Raw genomic sequence first — 19,798 nt, 5'->3', positions numbered from 1 at the left:
ATGCATGGTGGACTTAATGTCCTCAATATAAAATATCATGTACTTGCAAGGAAGGCTACAATGTTGCATACTTTCTTCCATCAACAGCAGCCATGGACTTGTATGTTAGCATCCATGTGTGTCAACATGAGGACTTGTGCTTATGGTCATTGGATTACGGATCATTGGGAGGTTGTGATTGGGAGATTTGTAGGGAGGATACCTGGTTGTCCTTTCTCTACTGCCCTCATACTTGACTGGAAACAAGTTCTCTCTAAGGTCAAATGGGCTCCTGATAATTGCTTGGAGACAAACTCGATGAGGAAAGCAACCCCTCCGGGGTTGACCAAGGGCCTCACCGTGTACGTATATTAAGCCACCTTTTTGTACCATATAAATACAAAGAAAACCTTGACAACAATCTCTCTCTTCTTCTCTCCTTTGTCTTAATCATGTTTTTTTTTTTCAATTGGCCTTAGGCTCAAGATCCTCCCGTAGGTGCCCGGTCGCCAAGGAAGCACCAAGGGGGGTTTTGAACCCAGGACCTCTTGGTCCTAGGCAAACACCTCCACCACACCACTTGAGCTATCACCTCATTGACCTGTCTTAACCATGTTAATCAGCATCTTGCTCTTAATCAGGCTTAGGGCAGTGGATCAGTACAGCAAGTCTTCCACACATGCAACACACACACTCTCTCTCTCTCTCTCTCTCTCTCTCTCTCTTATCCTTTTCCCAGGCCACTGCTACCTATGCATTGGGAATGCATCATAGGTTGATATGGAAGAAAATTGCTGATTTATTGCATCCCTTTTTACCTATTCCACCCGTGGCTGACACAGACAGGCTTATGGATTGGCAATTGCAGCCATCTACTACATGCATTCATCCTATTCCCCTTCCTGCCTTAACCTCCATCAAAGCCTACAGGCTTCTTCAGCCTGCACCATGGATTCATCAACATGCTAATTCTCTGTGGCATATAAAGAAGCCCCTCTCATGGTGGCGGAAGAATATCCGGATGTTGTGGAAGTGTAAAATGCCATTGAAACAAAGACTTTTTCTCTGGAGATGTTTGACAAGCACATTGTTAGTGGGGGTCATACTTGCTAAACGTCACATTGCACCTTCCACATGTCTAAGATGTCAGGCTCCCTCAGAGACTGTTCTTCATCTGCTTTGGCACTGCCCTTGTTCCAAGATCCTCCTCAGGCGAATTTCAGATTTTCTTCGGCTCCGTTTCCCTACTCACAGATTTGGGAAACATTTCTGGCTTTTTGGCAGATATATGCGGTCCTTGTCCCAATACTCACTTTTTCTGTCTTGGGTGAGATATTGGGCTCTTTGGACAATTTGGAGTGAGCATAATTTGGCATACTTGGGTCGGCAGAATCACCAATCATATGAATCCTTCAGAGCCTCATTGCGGCAATCCTTATATGATGCCTGCCATGAGGGTGATATGGATGCTTCTTGTTTAGAGCTTTTCTCTTTATGTTTCTGACATTTGGGATACTCTCTGCTTCGGAGACTTCCCATCTTGTAAATTTATGAGCATATAAATATACTGCACTGGATATTACCAAAAAAAAAGTATGTATATATCTGTATATATATATATGTGTGTATATATCTGTATATATATGTGTCTGTATATATATCTGTATGTATATATATGTGTATGTATATATATATGTGTATATGTGTGTATATATATATATGTGTATATGTGTGTATATATATATGTGTTTATGTGTGTGTATATATGTGAACATACACATATATGTGTATATATATGTGTGTATATATATGTGTATATATATATCTGTGTATATGTATATGTGTATATATAAGTGTATATATGTGTGTATATATATATATATATATATATATATGTATATATATATGTCTATATATATATGTGCATATATGTGTATATATATGTCTATATGTGGGTTGAACCATGAGTATATAGCATGCACGTTCCTAAAAGGTGAATTTGGGCATGTTCCTGGATTCATGTAGATATATAATTAAGTTGTATTAGCGGACATGCAGATTTAACATTGTGAAGTTTTTGTCCGAGTTGCGGCCAGTTGATATTGTGCTTATTCTTTCTATCTTTAGCGGTGCATTTGTCCTATCAACTACTTATTTGCTGTACTAATTCTTTCTATTTGCTACCTCCCTTGGTGCTAGGCTTCATTATGGCTTAGTCTGCCCTGCATCTCCGGAGGCTTGACAGAAACTCGGTACGAAGGGCTTTGTGTGAATATATGCTCTTATGTGTGTGTGTGTGTGTGTGTGTGTGGAGTGCGTGTGAGATCATATCTTGATAGGACAGAGTTCTACACAAATAGTTAGGCCTCCTCTGGAAATCATCCTCTATCCGATAGTCCTTGCCATAAAAGGAGAGTGTCACCATTTGGCCGGCCTGACGTCCATGGCAGTTACATATGCTGGGGATTGATGCCACTCATGTGATTCTGTGGACTTGGCTTTCCATTGGGACTTGTGCCTATGTGTAAATGACCGGATATGCCTAGAGGATTGGTGTTCCATTGGATTTGGTGCCTTGTGTACTTGCCTGGAGCACGTCTATTTTGGTATAGTTTCATGAACGGAGATTGTCCATACTAATGCCGCATTGCATAGCATCTTTATGTGCTTACTTGCAATTGAAATTGTATGCTATGCATGAGGCCTCGAGGAACATAGCAGTATCATCAGCAAGCTTAAAGTCCAAAAGCTCATCCTCACTATGCAAAGGTAGATTCAAACCAGAAACTCCAGCAGTGGAGCGAAGAAAGATGCTCAAAGCACGGCATGGAACCAGCCTTCAGAAATCTGATGGGCGGTGAAACAAACACTCGCACATAAAACACTTCAACGCCATTGAAGACCTAGAAAAGGAAAACAGACAGGGGGAGCTAGAGTGCTCCTGCAAACAGTACACGGACACCGATTGGCCCCAAAACGCAGTGGCGCCCCTTGCGGTATTTCTTTAATTGATTATAAGAGCTTTGATTACAATAAGGCTGGGAATTCAGCCGTCAGAGTAGAACTCTTGAAGCCTACAAATACCCTGCATCATGGCTTCATATCCACTCGGCATCCACAAAGAAATCGAGCCATTGTTCGCATCAAAAGACTCTTTCACATTGAGTCGTGCATACAGAAGTCTTCTCCCATGATTAGGGCTGCCACAACCATCCATAGCCTCTCACCCTATGAACAGCATCACACCCTGACACATCCAGTGCTTCTGCATCACAACACAGACTCCCAAACTGTCTCTCAAAAGAGAACTCGTATCACAGCACAGCATACCATACAGTCGACACACGTGTACCAACCCTCTCTACCTTCCAAGGGTACTATCCATCTCTGTCATGGATTCCCTGTTCCCTGCCCAATCAGTAGCAAGGTTGTACCAAACATGTGTCCATTCCTGTACCTTCTGCGTGCATGTGACCTATCTCTTGGAGAAACCCAAAAACATGTTTCCTCGAGAAACCTACGACCTGTTTCCACATGAAACCCTTAGGCCTGTTTCCCTTTGAAACTTGTGTCCTGTTTCCACATGAAACCTACGACCTGTTTCCACATGAAACCCTTAGGCCTGTTTCCCTTTGAAACTTCTGTCCTGTTTCCATACAGAACCATTCATGGCACCATTCAACAACAGTGCCAACAACGGCATACATCTAGTTACCTGTTCCCTCATGAAACATCTGGAAACATAGAGATGCCCATAACTGTAGGTCCCTCTGTTCCTTTCTAGTAGGAAGAAAACAATGTGTTCTCATGGCCGTCCCGCAAGAGTCACACCCAATGGTGCATCCATGAACATAATGAAGCACTTGATGTATCATACCAATATACATGCAGCACACGACACAATCCAGAGTATTACCCAATGTATTCTCAATGGTACTAGGATCCAATGGCACCAGAATACAATAATACCACAAAAAGTGTATGCATACATGCACAAATAGAGTTCAATCCATATATGAACCAAACCAACTCTAGGACTGCTCGCAAGACTTATGCCCTCCATAGAGTTATCCATAGTTGCAGTTATAGTTCAAGGTGCGCGCGACTGTGAACCATATCCAACTGTACCATCTCATGTGACTAGTACACAATATCATAGAAGTCCCATAAGCAGATGTACTGCCAGCCTCAGTACCTTCGGGTGAATACAAAGATGTCACCAAGCGACTCCTAGATGACAACTGAGCCTGTCTGTAACAAGGGAGCGGAGGTGCTACCCCCCTCTTGAGCATCAGGCAACGCTCCAGACCTATGCTCTGCTGAACCTGAATGAGCCGTAACAAGAGTCGACTCCATCTCAAAGGCATCAAGATAAAGCTGCAAATCCTGAGGTGAATCTGCTTAGTCACCCTCCTCCATCCACTTCGCATCCATCAGTGAACAGTTCTTGAACTTCACAAGATAGCGACGGGAAACTTTACCTTGTACCTTTCTTTCCTTATGTGCCAATATCTGCTCGGGAATAAGAACCTCATCAAGTTCCTCCGCTTCCGTCTGAGCCTCATCTGATACATCCTCAGGCACCCAAAGCTTGCTTGCACTCCACCCAAGTGGTAAGCACAAGTCCTCGATGAAGCATAGTAGATCACCACTGCTAAACATAGAAAGAAACTGTCTTCTGAACCCATGAAGCCTCTATGAACATACGACCGGGGACAAACTGTCGAATGTTTTGCACCATAACACTTCAACTGCTTCTTGTTCTCCTGGCTGACTACTTCTTGTCCTTGGTGTCTTTTCTCCTGAGCTTCATCTTCAGCTCTTGCTCTTCACCTCATACAGGCAAAGACACACAACCCTGCACTGTCTCCTGCACTTCCTTTTCACTTTCCTCATGTTGAAGCTTTTGATGTGACAACCACGAGCTCGCCTCCTTGAGAAAGTCGACGATGTCCCGGCAACGGAACCTTGGAACCAGCCTTCAGAAATCTGATGGGCGGTGAAACAAACACTTGCACATAAAACACTTCAATGCCATTGAAGACCTAGAAAAGGAAAACAAACAGGGGGAGCTAGAGTGCTCCTGCAAACAGTACACGGACACCGATTGGCCCCAAAACGCAGTGGCGCCCCTTGCGGTATTTCTTTAATTGATTATAAGAGCTTTGATTACAATAAGGCTGGGAATTCAGCCGTCAGAGTAGAACTCTTGAAGCCTGCAAATACCCTGCATCATGGCTTCATATCCACTTGGCATCCACAAAGAAATCCAGCCATTGTTCGCATCAAAAGACTCTTTCACATTGAGTCCTGCATACAGAAGTCTTCTCCCATGATTAGGGCTGCCACAACCATCCATAGCCTCTCACCCTATGAACAGCATCACACCCTGACACATCCAGTGCTTCTGCATCACAACACAGACTCCCAAACTGTCTCTCAAAAGAGAACTCGTATCACAGCACAGCATACCATACAGTCGACACACGTGTACCAACCCTTTCTACCTTCCAAGGGTACTATCCATCTCTGTCATGGATTCCCTGTCCCCTGCCCAATCAGTAGCAAGGCTGTACCAAACATGTGTCCATTCCTGTACCTTCTGCCTGCATGTGACCTATCTCTTGGAGAAACCCAAAAACATGTTTCCTCGAGAAACCTACGACCTGTTTCCACATGAAACCCTTAGGCTTGTTTCCCTTTGAAACTTCTGTCCTATTTCCATACAGAACCATTCATGGCACCATTCAACAACAGTGCCAACAACAGCATACATCTAGTTACCTGTTCCCTCATGAAACATCTGGAAACATAGAGATGCCCATAACTGTAGGTCCCTCTGTTCCTTTCTAGCAGGAAGAAAACAATGTGCTCCATGAGCACGCAGCCATGCGAGCTTGCATCACTCCCATGCCAAGAAACATAACCAAGTGACCTGTACATGCAGCCGGAAACCCAAAACAGCCCAAAACAGTCCCGTAGGCACGTGTATACTTAGCCACACAGCAGCCAACCAATCCTCCAAGAGCCAAGGAGAGAGAGAGAAGTAGGCCTGTGTCTTTTCCTTGTAGCGCAGCACAGCAGCCGACTTTAATCTCTTAAAAGCATGTGTAAACAAGTACTAGGCTGCGCCTTTGCACTCTGCAGCACAGCCCAACTGTAGCCCTTCCAAAAAGCAGCCTGTGACCAACATCGCAGATCTCCTTCCAAGCGAAAAGCATCTTTTTATCAAAAGGGATGCGCCTCCTTTTCTGCCCGCCAGTCCCTCTTTTCTAAGAGAAACAAAGCATGTATATATGCTGCCCGACTCCTAGCCAGCCAAAGAGGGAGAGCAGTCCAGCCCGACTCTTGCTGCTGAGCTGTGCACTGCCTGCGGTCTGCCCACTAGCTATCCAAAGAGAGACAGAGAGAGAGAGAGAGCAAACATAGTCCAGCCCCGCCTCCTGCTCACTGTGCACTACCTGCAATTTACCGACCAATAGCCACAAGGAGGAGCAAAACCTGTCGTACTGCACCTCCTGCAGCCAGCCCGCCAATAGCCAAAAGGGAAAGTACACGTGCTGCAGCCCGACCTCCTCCCCAAAGGCATGGACAGCCCTGCGTTTCCTGCAGCCCAAAAAACCAGCCTTTCAAGGAGCCCCTCTGCAGCTGCCCGACTTTTTCCCCAAAGGATGAAGCGCATCAGTCTGCTGGGCCGACCAGCTTGCCAGACCTTTTTCCACGAGCCAAAAAGCACATGCGACTGAAGCTGCAGCTCGACTCCCTCTAAAAGAAGTATAGGCCCCCATAATAGCATAAAGGCCACGATTATCCCCTAAAAGGGGTTCTTTTATTTTTAAAGGCTTTTAAACCTTTGTCCCCTCCAAACCCCTTTGTCCCCATTGGGTTATGAGAAAAGACTTTAATCACTTGGCCCCCTTCACACTTGGGGTTGTCCACACATGGGTTTACTTTTTGACTCCAGACTGATGCCATTCACACTGTCCACCATGTCCCCGTGCACACCTGCATGCTGTCCAGAGAAAAACACAGGGTCGTGACACGGCAACAATGAGATATAACAGGGGGACTATGGGGCATCCCTGTCGTACAGAATGAGAGATCTGGAAGCGATCATCTCCACTATATGCCAGCACACTATTGTGAGAATCCTGATACAAGCATGAAATACCTCCGATCCAGTCCTGTGAAAATCCCATGCATCTAAGGGTTCCTTCAAGGAAATCCCAATTAACTTTATCATATGCTTTCTCAAAGTCTAGCACTAAGATGGCTAGGGTTGTATTCCTGAACCTTTGTCTGCTAGTGTTGTATCCCTTGAGGCTGCATGGATTGTGGTTATCCGAGGGGGGAATCCATGCTGTATCTCTTGCTAGAAAGCTGCCCACTGCGCTACCATTTGCTTCAATAGCATACAGGTCAAAGCCACCATCTGCCCGTTTGTGCACCCAAAATTCAATTTCCCCAAACCCTACTATGTCCCTGTGATTCTACACTCTACCCTAATCAGGCAGACAACATGCTCAAGAAAATTTGACCGGAGCCCTAGGCTTTGACATGAAATGTAAGACTATTGGTAGCTGTGAATGTGTTTTCAGAGAAAGAAGAACAACGAAAGTCTTGCACAACACACACACACTAGGAATCTATGCTAATTTCGTATACCTGAACGTTGGCAGTAGAGAAGGTGATTGACACTCTGATCTCAGCCCAAATTTGCAGTGGAAACTTGCTACCCAGATGCAAACACTGGCTAGATCTATTTTTTGCCCTCAGGTTTGCATGTAGACCGTTTGTCTTAGGGTGATGGAAGGACTCAGGAGAGTACATTGATTATTTTTTATTTCTTTTGGGGGGGGAGGGGGGGGGCGGGCTGGGGTTCCTCTTTATAAGCCCTCATGGTTGTGGTTGGCATGCTGCCCGATCTGCTTGCTTCCTCTGACCAGCCTGCCTGCTAGCCTTCCCAGCACCTGTCTTCCTGCCCATTTGGTGCTACCCAGCCTGGCAATGTGTGAGTACGTCACAAGGTAGAACCCTGTTGAAGAGGTTTTTAGGGAGAAAATGAGGCTTTTTGGCTAGGTGAAGGCTAGGAAGCAAAACAGGGAAGAAAGTCCTACGTGATGTGAATTATTTTGTGACTTTATGCAAAATTAGGGTTTATCAGGGAGAGGTTAGAGGAAATGTTACATTTTGATTTACTTGAAGTTTATTTCAACCAATCATTTAGCTGTAGTTTTTTGTTTTGTTTTGCAGCAAGTTGTTTAAGGTTTCTAAAATGCTAGAATTATGAGATGACGTCTATTGTTTTTCTTCTTGGTTTCTTTTTTAGTGGCTCTATTTCCCAGACTCTGCTTGAGAGCTTCCCCGACATCCGAGGTGGCATTCTTGCAGGTACATCTATTTGTTTGGTGATCTAGTAACCATTATGTATGCCATTCTAAGGATGGTGGTTATACATGTCTTGTACTTATGGGTATCCCTAAGGATGGTGGTTATACATGTCCTGTACTTATGGGTTTCTGTAAAAGTGGGGGGGTGTGCATAACTAAGGAACCTAGAGGGCCAATGTGAAAAGGGAAGGCCTCAAGACTTTTTTTTTTCTCGACTAGCCTTAGGCCCAAGATCCCTTGTAGTTACTGTTTTTAACCGCCCGTAGGCACTTTTTATCCACCCATAGGTGATGCCACCGAGGGGTTTCGAACCGAGGACCTCCTGGTCCTAGGCAAACACCTTCACCACTTGGGCTATCACCTCGTTGGCTTTGCCTCTTCACATTTGTCACCTCAAGCATTGGGTTAGCTCTCTAGACTCCCTAATTAGGCAGGGGTATCCTGTAAATACAGGACATGTACACTTGCTAACACTTGCCAATAGAAGTATTTATGGTTTCTAACTTGTCGTATTTATGTGTTTTAGATGAGATGGGGTTGGGCAAGACTGTTGAACTTTTAGCATGCATTATGACAAACTCCTACAAGTCCTCAACATCTCAGCCAAATCAAGCAGTAGAGAAAGCTACCAAAGAGCTGCATGGAAAGCTGATGAAGCAGAAACGCGAACGTATTGCTTGTCCGTGTGGTGCAGAGGAGGATGCGTCTTACAGTGGTATATGGGTGCAATGTGATTGCTGTGATGTCTGGCAGCATGCTCCCTGTGTTGGATTTGGCATGGAGTATGAGCACTCAGAGAATTTTGAAAGAGAAATATCTGCTAGTAGACGAGAAGAAAAATCACATAACACGAGGGAAAAGAAGAGGAAGAGGACTGCAGAAAGGGCAATTTCAGTAAGAGAGGAAAGGTATACCGTCAATGAGGATTACATCTGTGGTTCTTGTGCAAGATTGATTGGAAGTGTGGAAGTTGATGGTGTTTGTGGTGCCACCTTGATTGTGTGCCCTTCATCTATTTTGGGACAGTGGCAGGAAGAAATTGCAAGGTAAGAAACAAATTTCCAATGTACATGTCTTTTGCTGCTTAAGTTTTTGTCTCTCTTTTGGCATGCTTTTATGGGCATACCCTGGGTAGTGCACTTTTGAAGTGACTTTCAGGACGGTTCATGTGTCCATGCATTGATACCCTGGTTGAATCAACAATGGCATCGTGGCATGTGTTTGTAGGTATATTATAACAGTGAGATTATGCCATAGTAGGGCCAATGTTGAGCCTCTCAAATCCCAATACACTCACATTTCTCTTGGTGTACAAGGTTTTAAGGGGCTTTTCATGTTTATATATGTGATTCAGTGAGTATTGTGAGTCAAAGGTTTGTGCTTTATGAGGAATGGCCCCATGATGTTTGGACTCCGAGGATGCCCAAGTATATGCTGCGGCTAAGTGATGATCTAAATTGCAGGTAGTTTTAACTTTTTATGCCAAATGTTGCAATAGTCTTTTACTCCTTATTACAATTATTCTTTGGCATTTATAGGAGCAGAGAGTGGCGTTCTTTGTCCCCCTCTCGTTTCTGCAGGGCAACAAGGTTTTGCCTGCCGATCCTTCCCATATTTTTGATATATTACTAAACATCTGGTATTGAGCTAATAGCTTTTTATTTTTGTTTTATGATAGCTTTTTATTTTTGTTTTATGTAATATGCATAGAAATATACATTACATATCTATAAAAACATAATGATGTGTCTATTGAAATATACATTCAAACTGATATACTTGTTATTTTACTATGTAATATTAAGTAATAATTGTCACATACAAATTGCATTGTATAAGAGTCATTAGGGATCCAGAATGTGGGGCTACAATCTAATTGCATTGAATATTATAAACCATGTGTTGTGCCCATCTCAATGAAGTGTTTGCCATACACTGTGACTGTGGCCTCATTGTCAGCTGAGAATCTGCTTGTGTCTACCTCATATGGCATGCGCCTAGGGACTCCAGAGTATCAAGGCATTTTCTTAAAAGTTTAGGTCTCGTACCAAGAGAATTCCTCAATGTCTAGCATGTCATTTGGACTTCTCAGCAGGAAAGTTGCATATTTCTGTGTGTGTTATCTTTCAGCTGCCTATGTATTTGAACTCACATGTATCTGATATATGCATCTCGTCGTACTACTGATAACATCTTGCTCAAGTGTGATCTGCACAGCATCGGCTGCCACTACTGCTGACATGCATGTCTCATTTCTGTAGGCTGACTCCCAAGTGTAGCTCAATACATGAGGTAATCCTTGTCCATTCTGATGAATCTCTGAACAAATGGCAACATTAAATCCCCTAAGGTCATGAGGTGAGGGCAATGTCAAGTTATCTACAAACCACTGCTGGAATGAGTCTAGAGGAAAGTCTGAAGTTGCTCTACCTACAACTCATTGAACTGTGAAGTATTGTTTTTGGGCTGTACATTGCACCCTACACACTACTAGCCATTATTGGGTGCTATATAGATCTACTGTCCCTTATTCAATGACTATTCATGGGAAGCTAATCGTCACACTCACAATGACATGCATCCTTTTCATGCAGTTAAGACAATTATTCTATACTTTTGGCCTGCAGTAAGCTATTGGCTCAGTCTTAGAGAGAACTGATTCATAATCTTATCTAAGAAAGCCATGCGCAGCTCATTTTAAAAGGCTCTTCGTGTTTGACCATACAATTACAGATACCACGTAGAATTTTACCTTTGATAGAACTTGCTGAAAGGGAATGCTGCATTTTACAGCAACTGTGAATTCTATATTTTATTGGTTTCAGAGTTCTTAATTTGCATAGCACTAGCAAGAACCAATCCACTACTTTCTGATCTAAACAATGTGTTTGGGGTTTCCCTCAAAGAAGGTTGTCATACGATGTCTTTGCATACTGGCTTTGACTTGACCAGGTGAAGGGTGGTACTATGCATGGGGATGGAGATAGTAATTTTGACCAGGCTTCCCAAATTGTGTGTCTTGAGCTTTCTCTCTGCTCTTGCTTTACCGTACCTTCATGTTCTTGTGGTGGATTTGTCATGTAGACTTGCATTGTTGTTTAGATTGCTTCTTGGAAGGGGTATTGACACCTTACTGAATTGTTCTTTTTTCTATGACACCTTCTCTCTAGATTAATCCTAATTTAATTTCTAAAATTCTACCGTATGCTAGAAATTATTTCTAAGTCTATTCCATGATCCTAAACTAATTTTTAGACCCATAAAGATTATTTCTATATTAAAATGAATTAGAAAGACATTAATTTATTTATTAATCTCAATTATTTAATTATAAATATCTGCAATATTAGAGTACTTTGCTACTGTTCTTTAGAAAAAGAATGGCTCTCTTGGATGGTGAAGGTGGAATTCATTCTGCTGAAGCAGGAGGATCAAAGATGCTTGAACAAAAAATACAGCTTGCATATGGACTGGTAGCATAGTTGTCAAAATGTCCCAATGGAACGAAAATGGCACCTCCCGAAATGTTTTGAATTTTGGAAAAAACAAAAATCAACACAAAAATGGATCTTAATCATGCCACATCACATGGCCAGTTGCGGTCCTTGACAATCACGTGGGCTTAAGCAGGATCATGCCACATCACAGGGCCAATTGTGTTCCACATGCCATGTCACAAGGCCAGTTGCATTCCACAAACAAACACTCAGGGTTGAGCAGGATCAATGAGTGTGCAAGGTTATAGGGCAAGGAAGAGTTTGATAGAACTTAAGGATGACATGCCCATGATCTCTTCACTGAACATGCCAAATTTTGTAGCTAACTGATTTGGTCTACTTAATTGCTGCAGGCATACAGAAAAGGGGGCGTTGAAGTTGATCGTTTATGAAGGTTTTCAAAGAGGGGTTGGGCTTCAATCTGGTGAGCAGGTCAGGAGTTCAAAGTATGGCAAGGTAGTTGGTGCACACGAACTTGCTATGGCAGATATAGTCTTGACAACATACAACACTCTTCAAGCAGACCTATCACATGACATAGATGGAGATGATGGACAGCAACGTACCATGCGTTACACTAAACGGTATTTTGTTTCCCATATCGTTAAAAGATGATCTCAATACTTTGAGATATATTGATTCTGGATACTTTATTTGAATGCTCATGCATAGGAACACAAGTCTTGCATTAAGGCAGCGATGCTGTCAAGCCATGCACTGCAAAACCCCAAAAGCACCTCCTCCAGGTCAACCATCAAAGTGCGTAACCTTCCCCTTGTACAAATGAGTGAAAGTGTGATTCACCTGCTGTCTAGCCTGTGACATCTTTTGCCTGGCTTATTGGTTCCTAATAAGTGTTGTACAGTGGCATAGCCTAGTTGTGAGGGCTGGTTACTCAGGGAGGGGAGGTCCCCCAAGCCCCCATTGGTACTGTGGCCACTTTGCGACCACAAGCTCTAACTCCTTGAGGCAGTAAGACCAAGCTGCCTCTGGTTGGGTAGTACTGACTTGCGACTACAGAATGATCTACTCATTTGGGGAAAACAAAGTGGCATCTCTTTGTAGAATAGGCAAAGAGTCATATCCCACCTCCACAGTGCATGCATTATTGTATGCGATTGGGACCCCCGCCTGATAAAAAGGGGTGCATGCCAGCCGCATTTTTCACGTGTGCATTGAGAAGCACTACTTGCATTAGTCTGCAAGTTCAATCAGTTTTTGGAAGGCCTTTGTCTCCTTATGTGGAGACTGTTGAGGTTGTTTTCTGTCTTAGGCCTCCTCATGTCGAGTGGGGCATAAACACCCAACCTCTTACCAGATTGTAGAGTAGTGGTGAAACCATGAGCTTACGAGTACAGCTGCAGGGCTGATGGACCTTGATGGTGGCATGGAGATTGTTGTTACATTACGCACATTTATGGCGATATCTAGAGAGACATTAAACTGTCACCCCATTGATGAAACCTGGTGCTGTCTAGTCGAGGTAGAGAAACATGGGGTGGGTCCTTGAGCCTTGCAATTGTCCATTTTTACAACTAAAAGCAGGGCTGTAGGCCGTTACATAGATATTCTCTAGATCCTTGTGTTTCTTGGGGGGGCCTTAGAAATAGGCTGTAGAAAATATACATGCAGCATGTGTCACAGGGAGACAAAGCCATGTTACATGTGAAGTAGCATGTTGGATAGGTTATCAACACTTTTTACCTATGGCAAATTTTATCACCTGTCTTTTAAATACTTGCAAAAAAGATATGCTAGTGTCTTTTGGTAGAAAACACATCGTTATGGGGTTATGATACACTTGGGAGAGAGCTAAAACATGTGTGTGAGAAGGCGCTCCAATGAGAAGGATTTGTGTTGTTTGGAATTTTACAGAGCATGATCATGCAAAACAAATCCTTTTTGGCCCTAACTGCCATTTTTTCTCACATCGTCTACATGCACCCTTACTCCCTTTCAAGATTTGTTGTGGTTTCCAAAGCTGGTCTGCTGTCCGATCTGGTCCGCTTGGGGGTTTGAAACCTCTCCTTGGCGGTTTGAAATTTCTCCCATGTACATATACATGTGTGTGTGTGTGTGTGTGTGTGTGTGTGTGTGTGTGTTATTAATATTTTTAGAAACCTCACAGTTTTTTTAATTGAGGGAAGAAACCTTTCAAAACAGAACTCCAAAAACCTTAAAAGGTCCAAAACCTGTGACTATCATGTTAGAAACCTCTTCTGAAGGATATAAACTCCAGCCTTGGTACCTGATGCCCCTTACGGGTTTCACATAGTTAGAAGAAAAAGAGTAAGTTTGCTTGCATAGGATATGTATAAGACTTATGAGTGTACCTATTGACTGTTAGGTACCCTGTTGTGCCAACACCTCTGACACGAATGAAGTGGTGGCGGGTCTGCTTGGATGAAGCACAAATGGTAGAGAGCAGTTCTACACGAGCTACAGAAATGGCGAAACGGCTAAATGCTGAAATACGCTGGTGTATAACTGGAACACCTATCCAACGCAGTCTCGATGATCTGCATGGGTTGCTGAGGTTTTTAGATTTGCAACCTTTTAACGACTCCTTGTGGTGGACAAGAATACTAAAGGAACCATATGAGGTAAACGGATGGAGTGGTTATAGCTACGTACATGCGCACACTTACACAAACAGACAAACATACACATGCATGCATGTGTGTACACATGCATATATGTGAGTGTACGCACATGTGCACACATGCGTGTGTGCCCGCGTGCACACACACACACACATAATACACGTCTGTGTGTGTGCATTGTGTATGCATGTGCATACTACATATGTAGGTACATACATACATTTGTGTAAGTGTATGTACAGGAGTCCAATATGTTGATTCAATATGATTCCTAGTGGTTTTGACTTCTGGCAACAGCAAAAGGTTGATTAAATATGATTCCTAGTGGTTTTGACTTCTGGCAGAAAAAGGTATTTGGAGCGATGACCTTTACGCATAATTACTTGAAAAGGTTCATGTGGCGATCATCCAAAGCCCACATCAGCCATGAATTGGGCTTACCGCCACAAGAAGAGTTTTTGACCTGGTTGACGTTTTCCCCAATAGAGGCTCATTTCTATCGGCGTCAGCATGATCGGTGTGCTAGAAAAGCAATGGAAGCAATGTCTGAGTCATCTGGATCCAGCAAAAGCCAGACTTCTAAAACTCGTGAGGACAGAACACTCACTCATACTGAAGCTGCAAAAGTTCTTCATCCTTTACTAAGCCTGCGCCAAGCTTGTTGCCATCCGCAAGTGGGAAGTTCAGGACTCCGGTCCTTGCAAAAGTCACCCATGACCATGGATGAAGTTTTGAAGGTTTTATTCTATCTTTCCGTTGTTTGCTAGAACTATTCTTTATATAGATACATACATTTATGTGTATGTGTGTGTGTATGCATATATGTACGTGTGTGTGTGTGTGTGTATCTATAATCTATACATACTTATGTACGTATATTTGTACACACACAGGTATATAGGTATATATGTCACACACAGGTATATAGGTATATATGTATGTGTGTGTATGTGTGTGTGTGTAGAGAAATGAAATGATATATTAACGTCTCTAAGAGGCCATAATGGCCTATGAGACCAAAACTGAGAGTACATCTGAAGTTGGTGTCTCATCAAAGAGAACAAGACTAAAAAGTACAATAAACTGATTGTCCTACAGTTATAAGAACAGAACTGCAAGACTCCGAGATGATACTGAGTAGAAAAAACCTGGAAAATACTGGAAAATGTATATCAGGTAGATCCATGTATGGTGATCAATTGAAGTGTTGCCCTCTCCTTAGATCAAGCATCTCCGCCATGGGGCTGTCTAGAATGGAGAGGTCGTAGAAGCGAGGTAGGCGCCTCCGATGCCGAGCAATAATGGCTCTGATCTGGCGATGGTGAGGATGCCGTGGTCGGGATCTTGGTGGCCGTGGCCGACGAGCATGACATAAGATAACTGCTCTATCAGTGGTGACTCCCTGGGAGCGTGGTCGGTGCTCTGATGGCCCAATGGAGGAGGTATCAGGAGGTGTGTGGGCTCGGTTGCTGGTGCTGGTGCCGAAGAAATCTGTCAGGGTCCTCTGTCTAGGCACATCATGGCTCGGCCTCCTGTCTGCCAAGAGGGTCTCTCTATGTCTCCTGAGCTCAAGTAGAAACAATCCCAGGCATCTCTGATCCTCAAACTCCATGACCCTGCGTAACGGCCCAAAACCCTCTCGGAAGAGGCAGTGATATCTCCCTCGGAGAGAGAGAGAGAAAGAAAGAAAGAAAGATATATTAAGCGTCTACTAAAGACCCAATGGGCCCATGAGACCAAAGTGATACAATAATGTCCATGGCTAATCTCATCATGGAATGGAAAATAAAACAGAAAGAAAACATAAACATAGCTATCTCATTGGGGTGATACAAAACTGAGAGAGAAAGAGAAAGAGTGGTCTGTGAAATATGCAGGATGTCAAGACATATCGGTAGGGACACACACACACACACAAATGTATGTATGTATCTACACACACGCACATGCACTTACACAAGGGTCTATGAGAAAGAAAGAAAGAAAGATATATTAAGTGTCTACTAAAGACCCAATGGGCCTATGAGACCAAAGTGATACAATAATGTCCATGGCATATCTCATCATGGAATGGAAAATAAAACAGAAAGAAAACATAAACATAGCTATCTCACTGGGGTGATACAAAACTGAGAGAGAAAGAGAAAGAGTGGTCTGTGAAATATGCAGGATGTCAAGACATATTGGTAGGGACACACACACACACAAATGTATGTATGTATCTACACACACGCACATGCACGTACACAAGGGTCTATGAGAAAGAAAGAAAGAAAGAAAGATATATTAAGTGTCTACTAAAGACCCAATGGGCCTATGAGACCAAAGTGATACAATAATGTCCATGGCATATCTCATCATGGAATGGAAAATAAAACAGAAAGAAAACATAAACATAGCTATCTCACTGGGGTGAAACAAAACTGTCCATGGAAAATCATCATGGAATACTAAGAACATGGAAACATGAGAGCAACATCAGCTCCGAGTAGATGGTATACCACTCTCCAAAATATCAAGCATGGGGCTAATGAGTATGGCCGAGAGGTCTCCCTCAACTATGTCACGTGGAAAGGTAGCTCGATGGCGGTGGAGCATGTCCTGGATCTGGAGCTGATGAGGTGATCATGGCGGATGGGGGGGCCGAGGGCATCAGGCACGCTGGAGTGCAGAGGCTTGGTCTGAGGTTACTCCTCTCGGGCGAGGTAGGTCTAGAGCAGCTCGTGGAGGGTCCACAAGATCCACTATGTCGGTTTCCTCCACCTTCTAGGTCCGGAAGAAACTGGTGATGGTTGGTTGGTGAGGGAGGGGGTGGGGTGGCTGGGGCCAAAGCTCTCTCAAGGAGCTCAAGCAGGAAGAGGCCTAGGCAACGCTGGTCCTGGAAGTCAATGATCCTGGAGAGAGAAAGAAAGAAAGAAAGTTATATTAAATGTCTTCAAAAGACCCAGTGGGTCTATGAGAGAGAGAGAGAGACACACACACACACACACATGCATGCGCATATCTTTTTCTTCTGTATCTTTAGTTTCTCGCACCAACTTCATGCATTTTTCCTTTTGAACATCCAGGTGCTTCTTGAGAAGGCCAAGACTGAAGGTGAAGAAGCTCAGCGAAGCTTGGTTGGAGCATTGAATGGGCTGGCTGCCCTAAGAATATTAGAGCAAGACTTTACTGGTGCAGTGAAAATATACCGCGAAGCATTGTCGTCAACGGAAGAAAACGCTGAAGAATTCAACGTGGACCCTTTGCAGAAGCTGCATGTACTTCACAACTTGCACGATGTTTTGGAATCTCTTCAAAAGGAAAGTTCTGGTGGCCGTTATACACCTGAAGGAGGTCACATCTCGAAGAAACGGCCTGGAGATCAATCAGTTGATATCACTGCACTGCATGCAGTGAAAATGCAGAAATTGGATGGTGGTAAGGCCAGTGAGTCAAAGGGATGTACTGTTAAAGAAAGCAATGATACAGCTTTCCCTAAAGGAGAGTCATCTTCTGTGTGTGGTGTGCCTAGAACTTTAAGGGATAGCCTTTTGGAACAGCAATGCCAGGACATAAGTGCAAAATACATGTCTTCATTCTATGCAAAGCTTTCAGCTGCCAGGCAAGACTATACAAATGCACACAATCAGGTTTCTTTCTTTTGAATACTGTTTGGTTTCACTTTGTTTTATCTCTTTTTGAAGAGCAGAGGTAAGTCTTCTTCCCATTAGGTAATTGATTGAAGGTTGACAGGTTTGCAAGTGCTGGAAAGAGCTGAAAGATATGCAAGGAGCAACGTGGTGGCTGGATGCTCTTGCATCACTTCCGAATGGCAGTAAACAGGCAAAGGAACTTGTGCAGAAGATCAAAGATTCTTTATTGGAGAAAGATGCACTAGCATTATCAAGAAGAGGGCATGAAAATGCTTCTAGTTTGGCATTAAGGTGCAAATCTTGATTTTCGAACCATACTCTCAAAACCCCAATTCCAACCACACCCACACGTAACCCCCCCCCCCCCCCCCCCCCCCCCCCCCCACCTCCCACACCCATTCAAAAAATGTGTACACACATTCACATGCACAAAAATGTGTTTGCAAAGACACATGCATGCCTACTGCCTTTTGCGTGTGCACACTTTTTTTTTTTTTGGTAAAAACCACTGTTTCTATTAGGTCAAATGTACAGTGAGAGACGCCCTCAAAGCAAAAGAGGTCTCATAAATGTCAAAAAACAAAAAACAGTGGGAAAACAAATCCAAATGAGACTGATCTAACTGCTGAGCTGATAGCAATCATGTAGAGATTGTCACAAACGATTGACGGAAATTTTGGTACTTGTCAATCGGGGACGACTAGAAAACCAGTCTCGATTACGAGCAATCCAAACTATGTAGAGAGCCCAAAATTGTGTCCATTGGAAAAATGGGGCCATATGTGGAAATCTCTGCTCATATATCTGACAAATATCCAAAAATGCTGAGAAAAATGTGCACCTGGAAATCTGGCATTCAAGCATGTAGATAAATAATACAGGAAATCTGTGTGTCAAGACAGCGCCACAACAAGTGATGATGTTCTCATTTAAGGAAAAACATCTTGGACAATGAGAAGAAGCAATCTTTCTTTTCGCCAAAATGCTACCAACAGGAAGTACTCTTGCAATGCATCGCCCAAAAGAAGACTCTGTGTTTGAGAGGTAACTTGCTTTTCCATAGCCTCAGCAAGGTGGTGGTATAATCAACTGGTAGATCCTTGTTGTTGGGATACGTGAAAAAGGAAATTTCATAGAAACAAAAGTCTCCTCTCTATGTAATATCCAATCTTCTAGTCTATCCTGGCTAGGGTCCAATACAACTTTGTTGAAGGGCTGTAATTGTGTTTGGATTTTCTGCCATGTAGGCCTGTAATGCATACCCAAACCCCATCTTCGTTGAGCCTGTAAGAAAGATAAAACCCATCCCTCAAGGGATATGCCATCTTGCACAGTGCATATGCCTTTGATAGACAAAAAGTAAGCTCATCTAGGAGCTGTAATTGCCATTGGAGCAGCAAAAGCGCGACTCCAATGTATGTTTCTTGCTTGAATTAATTTCCTGTCTAAGGAGGTCTTTCAGACCAGTGAACATATTGCAATATTGCTTTCCAATCAGCATACAGCCGGCTTGTCTATGGACAGCGAGGAATATTGCCTTGGACATGTCCAAATAGTATATCCTAGGAGTGTAGCTTCCATTTACCAAAGAAGCAAGGTTGATAGGTTGTCAACATTGCATGAGAGTCCAAGGCTATTGTTGAGCCAAAAAAGTTTGTGGTAGGGTTGCTTTGCTTTGTGAGCTAACATATGAT

At 43.3% G+C, this 19,798-nt stretch overlaps 1 protein-coding gene across 4 annotated transcripts in view; it reads left to right on the top strand.

Annotated features, from left to right (window-relative positions):
* LOC147605124 (RING-finger, DEAD-like helicase, PHD and SNF2 domain-containing protein) overlaps positions 1-19,798 on the top strand; it is a 72,499-nt gene that overhangs the window by 23,930 nt on the left and 28,771 nt on the right. For all 4 annotated transcript variants that reach the window (XM_086794427.1, XM_086794429.1, XM_086794426.1 and 1 more), the window contains 7 exons: positions 8,309-8,370; positions 8,896-9,415; positions 12,220-12,450; positions 14,214-14,469; positions 14,814-15,206; positions 17,538-18,101; positions 18,205-18,395. In XM_086794427.1, the coding sequence (XP_086650553.1) occupies positions 8,309-8,370; positions 8,896-9,415; positions 12,220-12,450; positions 14,214-14,469; positions 14,814-15,206; positions 17,538-18,101; positions 18,205-18,395 (2,217 nt within the window). The remainder of the gene's footprint in view (positions 1-8,308; positions 8,371-8,895; positions 9,416-12,219; positions 12,451-14,213; positions 14,470-14,813; positions 15,207-17,537; positions 18,102-18,204; positions 18,396-19,798) is intronic.

This window comes from Cibotium barometz, chromosome 60 (genome assembly GCF_041138505.1).
Source record: "Cibotium barometz isolate CiBa-2024 chromosome 60, ASM4113850v1, whole genome shotgun sequence".
Taxonomy (NCBI): domain Eukaryota; kingdom Viridiplantae; phylum Streptophyta; class Polypodiopsida; order Cyatheales; family Cibotiaceae; genus Cibotium; species Cibotium barometz.
Note: the sequence above shows the minus strand (reverse complement) of the source record. Positions and strands in the feature narration are given on the sequence as shown.